Here is a 13928-nt window from a genome sequence, read left to right as displayed (position 1 = left end):
ATTTGGTTGGTCGGTATTGATCCCCCACCCCCTAGTCTCTGGCTTTCTCAGCATCACTTACAGGGGTCAGGGGAGGTAATCATGTCCTTGTCTTCTCAGATCAGATCCTATAATGGTTTATAAAAGAGAGAGAAGAGAAAAAAAACAAAGCTACACAAGGTCGATGCCGACAGATCTATCGGACTGATTCCGATTCAAAATTTTTCCTAGAGATCACCGGTTCCTGATGTGTGTGTGTGTGTGTGTGTGTGTGTGTGTGTGTGTGGGAGTGCAAAAGCTCACTTGTGAGCTTGCAGATCTGCTTTTTTTGAACATTGTTTAAATGTTCTCATGTTCCCAGAATTGGGACCTTGGGCCAATTTGAAAGTGTTTAAAATCAGGACACATTGGCTGCATGATTGATTGATTGATTGATTGATTAAATAAAACACGTAACATGTACATCTCTGACCCCACCGTAATAGACCCGCCATCGTCATACCCGGAAGTTACGCGGGAACGCTATATACTGAGTGGCAAAAAAGGTTATTTCTGGCCTTGACAGCCCATACAAACTAAATCTGATTGCATTTCCATTGTTCCTCATACATAAATTCCAATACCGATGTCGTCCAAAAAGTTAAATAACTATTAATATATTACACACACAGACACACAGACTGTACACACACACACACACACACACACACACACACACACACACACACACACACACACACACACACACACACACACACACACACAAAATGGGACGAATCCATTATTTAGTCCATTATCTTCACCTCATAGTACCAATCCTAAACATCATCACCAGGATCAATATCCTCTCTAATCATAGTGGCTGTTTGCTGGTCATTTGCGTGGTGATTTCAAGGCTAATGCGTTGAGTAATCAGCTCTCTTACTGCAGGCTAATGGAGCATTGGAATGGGCCCGGCCTACTAAATGATTTGCGGGCTGATTGATTCGGCGTGGCGTTGCATTACGCAGAGCCATTGGTAATTTCAGCTTTTTTACACACTTGACACACAACGCATGTTCAGCATATCCGTCTCTGTCGGGGGTGGAAACCTCCTAATGTATACGTTTCCAAAGCTGTTACTTTTCAGAATTCAAATTTAAAAAAAGCAGCAGATTTGCAAGATCTAAATGCTTGCTTTTGATGCTTTTTTGTTGTGTGACGCTGTAGTATGATCAAGTATAGACTTCATTTATGAAAAACACACAAAACGTTACGGAGATAAGAGGTTTCAAAGTGACAAATGATGTGTGGGTAAGGCCTATAGGTGTCCTGCTCTGTGCTATAGAGTGTGTGGTAACAGTCCTGCAGGCCTCTAGGACTGTGCATGTGTGGGTGCCACTGATGTAGAGAGATTGTAATAAAAATCACACTTTCAGGGCGTGAACCTACAAAAGCTGTGTGTGTGTGTGTGTGTGTGTGTGTGTGTGTGTGTGTGTGTGTGTGTGTGTGTGTGTGTGTGTGTGTGTGTGTGTGTGTGTGTGTGTGTGTGTGTGTGTGTGTGTGTGTGTGTGTGTGTGTGTGTGTGTGTGTGTGTGTGTGTGTGTGTGTGTGTGTGTGCGTGCGCGCGTGTGTGTGTGTGTGTGTGTGAGCATGTGTTTACGTGAGCGTGTGTGCAATAACATTTGTGCCTGGTAAAAAAAGTGCCTTATCTCAGCGGCAGCAGAACAGGACCAATCACCTCCCACTGCTGAGCTTTCAGGGTGGACTTAATTGCCTTTCGCATGCCCAGAGGGGGGGTGGGAGGGGTACTAGTACTTACTATACTTGTGAGAGCCAGATGCTTTTACAGATACATTTTTACTATTCAGGTTATAGGATTAGGAATTCAGAGGTTAGGTTTAGGGGTTATATATATAGGCTTAGCGCTCCTTCTTGCGCCACCCTTATCCCTAATCCCTAAACGTATTGGCCATTTTTTTTACTATTTTTAAATTGTTCAACTAGCCGATCTACATGGAGACATTGTGAGCTTGTATAGATCAGCTATTTGAACTATTTTAGGTTTTTTTTTTTTAAATAGTAAAACATGGCAAATTAGTTTAGGGATAAAGCAAGATACTGTATATATAGCCCTAAGAGTTTTCCCTATTCTATATACTTTGCTGTTGCCGATCTATACAAGCTCACAACACGTCCTGTGAACCGGCCATTTTTTTGGTAAAATGTGGATGTCCTCACAAGCATGCAACTGTATATGGGTGTGTGTGTGGGGGCACACGTGCATGTGTGCATGAGCGAGTGTTTTCAGGAAAGAAAATATTTCAATTTACACAATTCCGTTTGGGTGGCGGCGCGGCCGTGCCATATGGTCGCTACGGTCCCTTCCTGCCATTGTCCCTCCTGTGGAGGTCTGGAATCTGTCCGCCTCGCTGTGTCCTTAAACGATCAGGGCAAAATGGACCTGACAGGAAGTGATACAACCACATTACAGAAGTGAGAGAGGGAGGCGGGGCGGGGAGGGAGATGGAGAGAGACGCACGCACGCACACAGACAGACAGACAGACACACACAGAGAGACACTGACACAGAGAGACAGACAGACAGACAGAGACACACACACACACACACACACACTTGGAGAGAGAGAGACTGAGAAAGAGAGACATGAGATTGAAAGGGAAGATATGGGGAAGGACAGATAAGTGCCGCTGTCTGGCAGAATCCTCTTATGTCCATAACATTGTAACTGTAATTAAGGCCCTACTTAGTACTCGATCATGCTACAGCGTCACACAAGAGCTAAAGTAGCAGATCTATACAAGCTGTGAACGTGTCGCTTATTTGCTTTGATCTGCTCCTCTTGATATACTGTATATGTTTTACTTTGAGTCCTGAAACATGACAGTTTTGGGACATGTGAGGTTTCCACCCGACAGAAGAAGTGCAAAGTGTTGCCGTTCGCGGGCGGAGACCTCCTATACAGTAAAGTCTACAGTATAAGAAACCTCAGTTAGTCCCAATAAAAAACCTCTAGGGTTATTCATTTACGGGAGTGAAAAGAAGTTGAAATACACGGAGATACAAGGTTTCTGCCCTGCGGCGATTGGGAGAGGGAGAAATGTGGAGAGGGAGAGGAGAGGAGAGGAGAGGAGAGGGAGGGAGGGAGGGAGGGAAGGGGGTAGGGGTATACAGGGGAGGAGTGAGAGAGAGGGAGGGGGGTAGGGGTATACTGGGGAGGAGTGAGAGAGAGGGAGGGGGGTAGGGGTATACTGGGGAGGAGTGAGAGAGAGGGAGGGGGGTAGGGGTATACTGGGGTGGGGAGGAGTGAGAGAGAGGGAGGGGGGGTAGGGGTATGGAGGGGAGGAGTGAGAGAGAGGGAGGGGGGGTAGGGGTATGGAGGGGAGGAGTGAGAGAGAGGGAGGGGGGTAGAGGTATACAGGGGCTGGACTTGGCACCAGCACAATGCGTTCTGGAAGGACAAGGTCGTCCAAGGTCTCCTGTCACGCTTGAAGGGGTACAGAGGGGGTTTCTGATGGTGTGTGTGTGTGTGTGTGTGTGTGTGTGTGTGTGTGTGTGCGCGTGTGTACGCATGCAAGTGTGTGTGTGTGTGTGTGCGCGCGCATGCAAGTGTGTTTGTAGTGCTGGGCGCCTGGCCCATCTATCTACAGTACTGGTTTATGTTGATGGGCGTGCGTGATGCAAACAAGGCCTTTAATCATTGCATATTTCGCCCATTCCACTGAGACTGAGATGTTGTTTGGTACGTGTGTGCGTGCGTGCCTAGCGTACGTTCGTGCTTGTGTGTGTGTGTGTGTGTGTGTGTGTGCCTGTATGTCCGAGGCTGGCTAATAGCCTTGTGCTGTGCTGTGCTATGGCTGGCCCTGGCTGCGACTCCAGGTCCCTTGTGTCTAATTGCATTTGTCACAGTTGTAGTTTGCAGCCTTGGCTTGAATACCTCGACACTGACCATTACCCTGACCTCCAGGGACCACTGCATCACTGCATGACGAAGAGGGACGAGGGGGAATCATTTACACGTCTAGCTTTTTGCTTTGCGTTTCGACCAGAGCTCAGTGGCCTTGTGGTCAGTATATTGTCCGCCCTGAGCCTATATAGGAGCTGGGTCTGGGGTTCGATTCAGAATTCCAAAGACTATAAAATGCCTCCCTGCTTGGTACTCGGCAGCATCAAGGGTTGGATCGGGGGGGTAAGTCCCTGTGACATGCTATTATAACGTCATGTCCTGGGGGGTGCCTCACGCTATACAGAAACGGATCTATTCCCTGTCGTATACGACCATGTCGGGGGAAAAAAACCGTGCTATAGCTATACCAACTTGCCTTAAAGACCCACCTCTATACCTTGGCTTTTAACAACCGCTTGAGTTCCTTCGGTCCTTGTATATGTTTGTCACAGTGAGACATAATTATGTTTGTCTCACTGTGATGCTTTTCTGTTGTTTTTCTGTAATGTGTCTCAGTTGTTTTCACTGTTTGTACTTTGTTTTCTCGCTGTTGTTTTTTCTGTGTGGAAGCTGTAAGTGCATTTGTTTGAATTTTTCTCCTGTACAGCACTTTGTAAACTCGTGCTATATAAATAAAGTGGATTGGATTGGATTGGATATAGTCTCATGTTGCAGGTGAGACATACCATTTAGCAGCAGATTACAGACCAAGAAGACACTTGTGTGCAACTATACCAACACTTCTAATAACCACGCAGTGTATACACGTCTAAACATCCTATAAGGTTTTGCGAGACCGAAATATCTTTCTACAAGAACAAGCCGAGTCACAAGACCTGTCTAGTTCTAAGGCTATAGAGAGACAAAGATCTAAGTGAGCTTTTGGTCTAGGAATAACTCTGCATTCTGCATTCTGCACTGGGCCTCTCCCTGTTCTCCTTGATTTGGAACGGCATGTCGTGGGTTTATAACACCACACCGAATGGTGGGTTTTCTGTTTCTGTGTGCGTATCCAATTATCCCGCATCTCTCACAGGATTAATCCTATCAGCGGTTTTCGTTCGTTTTATCCATAAGGATCCATCCATCCATCCATCCACTGTGTGTGTGTGTGTGTGTGTGTGTGTGTGTGTGTGTGTGTGTGTGTGTGTGTGTGTGTGTGTGTTGTGTGCACACATAAGAGCTGAGCCATGAGAAGGCAACGAGCTGTGATCTGTCACCATAATTGTATTAGGGTTTCCATTACATACATCTTGTTTCATACAAATTGGCCGGGGCTTGCAGAACTAGTGACCGGTGGCACCACGGCTCACTGCAATCAATGTTCTCATCTTACCTCTGCAAAGTATGGACATGATGGAGGTCACAAGTCCATACTTCATCTCTCTCTCTCTCTCTCTCTCTCTCTCTCTCTCTCTCAGCTAAGGGGTACATATTGTGTAAGATTGTGTTAAATAGATTTCATAGATATAGCTTGACTTGTTTGACAGTGACACTGTCATCAGTAGTATGTTGGATTCATGTGGTTCACGTGTATTGTCAGACCTTTCACCACTTTAGGGCGCCGGCCCGATTCTGGCGAGCCGCCCTGCGTCCGAAATGGTTGAGAAATGACAGTTACCGTGTTACCCTCCACTGTATCCTGTACTGTACTGTCACTGTACTGTACTACTGGCACACCCGAAATCACCATACAGTTAATGTGTGTGTTAGGTTGCGCACAGGTGGTGAAAAACAACCATGCTGTTTTCGTGCTCAGACGCACCCACCAAGCCACCCACCCACACACACACACACACACACACACAGCTCCGTAAGGTGTCCTTTAAACTCAATACTTAGCTAATCTGACCTGTCACTCTGTACTTGGTTTGCTCTTTTTGTGTGTAGAGGGGTATATAGCATATAGCAGGGGCAGATAGGATGTAGAGGGATATGGGGCAGGTAGGATACCATGCTGCACAACAAGTATTCCTGCCTTCCACAAAGCTACTGTAACTATATCCATTCCGCTGTGCATTTCAACGCACCTCGCAACACATTTTGTATACTGGACTTTACATATTGATTTGACTGTGCCTTCCTGTTATCTTTGTTCTGTGTTCCTTTCTTCTCCATCCTCTCTCTTTCGCGATTCTTAACTCTTCCTGGAACTGCAAACGTTGGTGACTATAGACTATGTGATGATGTGACAATACTGTTGATTCGGAGGGTATATGTCAGCGAGAGTTGTTCACGCTCGCAGGAAGAAGGTAATAGCCAGCACTCCATCCGAAGACCTTTTAATTCCTATACGCAAGGATACACACTGAGGAAGGCAGTGTGTGCTGTGACTTATATACGAATTACAGGGCGGCTGTGGCTCAGGAGGTAGAGCAGGTCGTCCAATGATCCCTGGGTCGGCGGTTCGAATCCCGGCTCCTCCTGTCCACATGTCGAAGTGTCCTTGGGCAAGACACTGAACCCTACGTTGCCTCCAATGAGTCGGTCGGTGTGAGCTCGCCACCATTGGTGTGTGGATGTGGGAAGTGAGGACGCTGGCGTCGACTGTTCGCCGCTTCACCTCCCAATGTATGAATGAATGAACCATTGTAAAGCGCTTTGAGCACTTGGAAAAGCGCTATAAGAATGCAATTCATTATTACAATGCACCACAAACACTTTGGAGTGCTGGATATTACTTTCTTTCTGTGAATCTTTGTGAGCCGTGCACCCTGAAGCAAACTGCATTGTATACAGACTGAGAGTGCTCGCTTTAGTATTCTACCTTGTACAAGCTCGCTACAGTAGGTGAGAGACAGACCGACAATAACATTCTATTCCTAGTAGCCATCCACTTGTATGTGTGAGTAGACACACACGCAGGCAGGCACGCGTGCACACACACACACACACACACACACACACACACACACACACACACACACACACACACACACACTCACACTCCCTCCCAAGCCATCATCTGATGGAAAAAGGCAGATAGTGGAGTGTGACCCAGGCCCGCAGGCCCTCTGCAACAACACATGGGCCACTTTATAGGCCTCTCCTCCTGCGTGTTTCCGAGGAGAGCTATAGTTCCCCCTAGTTCTTCCTTGGCATGGTTACGTATTGTACTGCACTAGTTCCCAAATTCATATAGATGTGTATTTGTCCATCCATGGACTCCCATCTGAAAATGGTTTATGCCTGCTGGGACCAAAAGAGCTGCTATATAGAGCTGCTATTGTTGAGTAGCCAACATAAAATGTATAAAGTGGATAAAATGATTGTGACTCTATGTTAGCTACTTTTGCTGGAGAGACCCCCCCCCCCCCCCCCACAATGTCCCCTGCGACCCCACTTTGAGAACCAATGCATATACATACTGTACATACCGTATGTGCATATGTGCTACTAGACAGACGTGTGCACGGCACACACAGACACCCGCACGCATCTCCACATTAATTATTAGAAAAAACACCTGACTCCCATGGATTTGGGTAAAGTGATGACACATATAAAGTCCCATATCAATTTTGGTGTGTGTGTGTGTGTGTGTGTTTGTGTGCGTGTGTGTGTGTGTGTGTGTGTGTGTGTGTGTGTGTGTGTGTGTATTTCCACGTCATAATGTCACGGGTGCACGGTTCAATAGAAAAGAATAACCAGCACTCACGTAGTATCCCGATTACGTCCTTACTGTTTGTTGCTGTTTGGGGGAAACTAAATAAAGCTTTAATCCAGGATACTACGTGAGTGCTGGTATTATTTTCTATTGACTGACTTTGTGTGTTCCCAGCATTCGCCAAGCCCCCACCGCCTGTTCTGTTATTGGTGTAATTAACAGATTCGATAGGGGATATATATACGTAACATGTTTTATATACACAGATTTAAAAAAGAAAAGCATCAGAGAGCACCCATGCATTAAATTACAACCCCATATCCCAGTCACGCAACATGGTTACTGACACATCGGCTCACTGGGTGGGAACCAGCTCACTCATGTTGGCCAAAACTGTTTCTTTCAAGCTTGCAGATATGCTACTGTTTATGCTTGTGTGTGATGCTGTAGGTATAGGGCGTTAATTTAAAAATAAAATTGGCGCTGTCGGGCAGAAACCTCTTATCTCCATATATCCAACTTTTTGTGTCTTTTCTTTTCTCCTTTTTCCCTCAAGTATTATGTCACTTTCTCTAGTGAGCGTGCATGCCGTTGCACCACAAATCACCCCCCCTCCCCCTCCCCCCTGCTGAAAGATCCAGAGAGAGATTGTTATAGGTAGAAATGTCATGACGCATTAGCAAAAGACCTAACCGGAACCAATGCAACCAGATTTGCTGCAAGTTGCAGCTCCGTTCCTTTGCAACAGAACACTTTGAGGAATGAGGAATAGGAAGCTATAGGGCTGATTGATACAATCAGCTGACTCAGTGACAGCCGATTACAGCTGAGGCGTGCAAGACATGATGTGAGACATGCGAGCTTTCCTCCCCGACAGAGACAATGCATTAGATGTCTGTCTGTCTGTTTGATTAGTTGATTACATATTTTATTGACAGTTTAAAAGCACAACAGTATGTTAAAAAAAACAGCCAAAGGCTTGTTTCCGTGTGAACATAAGTGGGGTTTTTAAAGTGCTTGTTGGTGGGAGGTTAAGGTCATCACTGTGCCACATACAGTTTATTTGCTATTTTTGGGTTCTTTTATTTAATTTATTTATTTGCCACTATCGTTGCATTTAAATGTGACACATGCACACTGACTGTGCAACCGCAATGAAATGTGGAATACAGATGAAAGTGACTTTTAACCAGTCGGCGTGTCTTCAATGCTCAGCCCAGCTTTCTCTCTGATGTGACAACTGTGGCTGAGAACAAAGTGAAATACTCTCTCTGACACACTCTCTGCAACTCTTTTCTCTCTCATGTCTGTCTGCTTCTTCCTGTCTTTAATATACACTGAATAACTTCCATCTCTCTCTCTCTCCTATTGTCAGTCTTCCTCCTACACGTACAGATATCAAGGGCTCAGCAGCTCTCTCTGTATCCATTTTGGTTCCATCTGTAAACTCTCAGAGTTATACGGGATCCTTAACCCATTCTGACCTGAGATCAGATTCTAAAAATGTCCGTCGTTCTTCGATTTTTCAAAAATAGCAGACCTACAAGCTCGTGGCGCGCCACTCGGTGGCGCGCTATGAGCTTGTAGATCTGCTATTTTTCAATAGCTAAAGCATAACATGATGCCAACACCAAAATGGGTTCCCGTTCAGAATGGGTTATAATTAAAAGTTTTTGAGAACCACCGGTCTAGTTGTTGCACTCTTAGGCTTACAGTGCCTCTCGTAGCATTTGGTTTTCACTGCCGTTGCTGCTCTGACACCTATATATGTCCCTCTGGGCATCATCAGTGAAGCTTTATCTCATACTATCAAGAGTGTGAATGTTGGTTTACGGTCGGTAATCTAGTTAGTTAGTATGCATGCGTGATGATGCGCGCAAAAGCTGGATTACTGGTAATCTTGTGTACGTGTACGTGTGTGTGTGTGTGTGTGATGATCTGGATTACAATTGGTAATCTAGTATTCATGTGAGAAATATGAACGTGTCTATATATGTGACGTATTTGGCAAGATCGCCATGCATTTTTTCCAAGTTATTTAAAATATAGCCATGATGTAGACTGTCACCACACTACAGTAGTTGAGATGCTTCACAAGCAGCCAGGCTAGAATATTGCGCTTCTTCACCACTGAACAAAACCAGTGTGCGTTGTGGTTCGAGTGTCAACCCTGAGACTGGGGGGGTCAGGGTTCAATCCCTGGCCCGGGGTCATATCAAAGACTACAAAAATGGGACCCAATGCCTCCCTGCTCGGCACTCGGTATCAAGGGTTTGGATTGGGGGTATAAGTCCCTGTGACATACTAGCGTCATGTCCAGGGGGTGTACTTGTACATCATGTAACCTACTAGTGTCATGTCCAGGGGGTGTACTTGTACATCATGTAACCTATACTAGTGTCATGTCCAGGGGGTGTACTTGTACCTCAAGCTGCCTCACACTACAGAAATACCAGCTAAAGTAGGCTCTTGCCCTAGAACAGTTCTCGGGAACACTTTCTTCTTACTTACCTCTACGCCACTTAAGACCACATTGCAATTCGTCCGGCTTCATTCAAACACTGTACTTGCAGTAACTTAACTATATCGATATAGCTCATGATTGGACTGGGAGAGAGAGAGCCACGCATGCTATTAGACTCCGTATGTTTTGTCAGGAAAGGCCTTTGATGTGCACAGTGCTGCAAATCCTTCTGTGATTACAAAGGAACACATAGTCAATTTGTAGCAGCTCAGGTACAAGTGGTGCTGCTCACAATGGAAACAGGAAGTTCACTAGCTTTCACTTTGCCTTTTGATCCTTTTTTCCCCCCCCTGTCACGTACAAAATAATGTGACTCTGCCGTGCGTCGTTCCCCCAGAGCATTACGTTTATTATTACGCAGGGGAGGTTGCTAAACATTTGGTTGAATCGGAACTAGTGGCATCATGATGCAATTGTGTATGAACAACATGCAACACAATCTGGCAAAAGTGTCCAAAACAAACAAACATTCTGCCCTATTGTGGTATTTTTGTACTGTTTCTGTTTTGTATTGTTCATCATTCAAAGTATAAAATAAGACTTATAACCATATTAATGGTGTGACGGAAATCTGCAGATCTACAAGCTCACAACCTGTCTCCTATATCCGTGACCTTGTATCGGTCAATTTTGCAGAACATCGTATGGCGATGCATAAATCTGATTTTTAAGTGGTTTAACTTGGCATGTACTCCGCTCTGTTCGGTTCAATGGGTAGTCTGGTTGGCAGAAGTCCAAACGGAACTGACCTTCACAGTATGACTGAACTGTGTGCGTGTGTTTTTTTTTTTTACAATGTCAAGGCTAACACACACTCTCTGTCTCTCTCTCTCTGTCTCTCTCTCTCTCTCCAACCACAGTGAATGAGTATGTGTTCATGGTCCAGGCCAAAGGCATCCAGATGAAGGAGAATGTGAGGAGCATTGGAGCCCAGGTTCTGGAGCAGGTAGTGAGAGGAGCTTCAGCTTACAACATCAATGGCACAGGTGAGCGCATGCACACAGACACACACACACACACACAGACACACACACACACACACACACACACACACACACACACACACAGACACAGTGTTTCTATACTTGTGAGGACAGCAATGGCTTAGGATGAAGTTTAACTCATTTTGACCTGAGATCAGATTAAAAAAATGTCTTCTACATCCTGACAGTTTTCTGAAAAAGCTGTGTCTATGTTTCATGTTTCTGTCGGTCGTTCTTCGATTTTTCAAAAATAGCAGACCTACAAGCTCGTAGCGCGCCACTCGGTGGCGCGCTACGAGCTTGTAGATCTGCTATTTTTCAATGGCTATAGCATAACATATAAGGCTAACACCAAAAGGGGTTCCCGCCCAAAACGGGTTAAACATAAACCCAACCCAAACCCTTAATCGTAACTTTATCCTAACTTTAACTTTTAAAATGTATAACAATTGTAAAAATGACTGAAGGTCGTGGACCTCTCTAGACTGTGATGGTGACGGAGGTTGTGGGTTTGAATCCACCGCGGTGCATCTGACTTTGTGTCAAGAGTCTAGACTCTATACGAATGCTATTGGCCCATGTTCGGGGGAGGGAATCCTACGCAGCTGGGTACAAATGAACACCCCAGCTGGGTACAAATGAACACCCCAGCTGGGTACAAATGAACACCCCAGCTGGGTACGTACAAATGAACACCCCAGCTGGGTACGTACAAATGAACACCCCAGCTGGGTACGTACAAATGAACACCCCAGCTGGGTACAAATGAACACCCCAGCTGGGTACGTACAAATGAACACCCCAGCTGGGTACGTACAAATGAACACCCCAGCTGGGTACGTACAAATGAACACCCCAGCTGGGTACAAATGAACACCCCAGCTGGGTACGTACAAATGAACACCCCAGCTGGGTACAAATGAACACCCCAGCTGGGTACGTACAAATGAACACCCCAGCTGGGTACAAATGAACACCCCAGCTGGGTACGTACAAATGAACACCCCAGCTGGGTACGTACAAATGAACACCCCAGCTGGGTACGTACAAATGAACACCCCAGCTGGGTACGTACAAATGAACACCCCAGCTGGGTACAAATGAACACCCCAGCTTTTTTGGGGTATACAAACGTAGAACATTCAAAGTGGTTGAGTTAAAATAAAGTACCTTGCACACTTCAGGAAGTCAACGAGCCGAGGCAGCCCTGACAGCGCTGGGGAATTCTGTTTCAAAACTATGTCAATTCACAGAATAAAATAAAATGGTTTTGCCATAAAAAAATAATGACTGCATCGCGGGGTGATGACCGAAGCAATTGCGTATACCCACGCACGCACGACGACACAGCACATTTACAGCAGTCGATTAGGATAAATACATTATTCCCATACCAGCAAGAGTGCAGCTGGAAATGGGTCTCCATAATTAACTCATCAAGTATTACATTTACATTCACCCCCGCAGTTGGTTATTGTCTCTTGTCGAGGGGAATGTCCAAAACTGTTACTGTTCGGGGATTCAATTTCAAAAAGTACACAAGCTCAAAACACGTCACGGTTTCGTGCTTATATACTGTTGATGCTGTGTAGTATGCTCAAGTAGGGATGTTAATTTACGGAAAAAGTGAAAAGGTCAGACTATATTATGGAGATAAGACGTTTCTGCCCCAACGGCAACCGTATAATAATGTGTTGCATGCATGGCTGGCAAATGCTGTCCTGGTGCGTGTCTGTTAATTAGGGTCACAGAGTGAGTCACAGACATTCCTCCATTCTAAACAGTATAGCCTACATTATATTCTTATTGTCTTATGGTTAATTAACCATGAATGAACACGTTTGGGGTTAATGGTTATGGCAAAGCATTCAGTATATGGCCATCCCTAATCCCTATGTTACTGTAAAATCAACCATCATCCTAATTATAAACATTTATAATGCATGATAAATGCAATTCTAATGCATTATAGACCCAACCTTTAAGTAAAGTGTATACTGAAAGTTCTCTATAGGGGCCAGATTTAGCCCATGGGCTGCCCTAAAGCTAACCCTAAACCCCAACCCCCATAACCCTAAACCTATAGTCTCTCTACATTGTCCAATCCTAACCCCGACCCTAAACCTAATCCTAAACCTAACCAGAATGCGGTCCTATAACCTCATAACCGTATAGCTCTAAAATAAGCTTTGGTAAACCCAGGAAAACAAAAACAAATCTTGTGGGATGGCACGTCATTTATTTTGGACCTCACTCTGGGACAAAAGACAAGCTGTTTCTCCATTTTGATCATTTTTGGAGCTCAAAATTATACGCACGCACGGAGCCACGCACGCACGCACGCACGCACGCACGCACGCACGGGTGATTCCATGTCTCAACTCAAAGGGATGTTGACCTCGCGTGCCTTCACCTTCGCTGCAATCATAATGGCTTCAAAAACAATAATCACCACCTTGGGAAATCCTATAAGTGAGGTGTACAGTATGTGCAATGGCCTGAGCCTAGTAAGCCAAGCCGACCGGAATGATCATACACGGTATAGGTATAGGAAAAAAAGAGTCTGGCTTTTAGAGCTGGCCTGGGACTATAGTTGACAGTGTGTTGCGTGCGTGCTCTTAACGGTTGCATGAGTAATACTCCTAATTCAGAGAGACAGTATACAGTAGCTGAGGCAGCGGTCAATGTGAGCAGGTCAAAGCGTGAGGGATGGAAGGCAGTATACAGTATGTGTGTGTATTGTGTACAATAATAGAACGCGTACTGTAACTGCAGCGGACGGTTATGTCAACACTGACATCCAAACCTCGAAGAATAGATTCAGGGGAAGGTTTGAAAAAGAGCTGACCTGACAATAGTATAGGAAGCTGTGGTGGTTGGAGGAAAAA

General features: G+C 45.3%; 1 protein-coding gene across 1 annotated transcript in view; it reads left to right on the top strand.

The window, feature by feature from the left end:
* Nucleotides 1-13928, top strand: part of b4galt5 (UDP-Gal:betaGlcNAc beta 1,4- galactosyltransferase, polypeptide 5) — an 81179-nt gene that overhangs the window by 42352 nt on the left and 24899 nt on the right. The window contains exon 2 of the mRNA XM_080764376.1: nucleotides 10918-11043. Within this exon, the coding sequence (XP_080620502.1) occupies nucleotides 10918-11043 (126 nt within the window). The remainder of the gene's footprint in view (nucleotides 1-10917; nucleotides 11044-13928) is intronic.

Source organism: Protomyctophum bolini (assembly GCF_963924005.1).
Source record: "Protomyctophum bolini genome assembly, chromosome: 5".
Classification (NCBI taxonomy): Eukaryota; Metazoa; Chordata; class Actinopteri; order Myctophiformes; family Myctophidae; genus Protomyctophum; species Protomyctophum bolini.
Note: the sequence above shows the minus strand (reverse complement) of the source record. Positions and strands in the feature narration are given on the sequence as shown.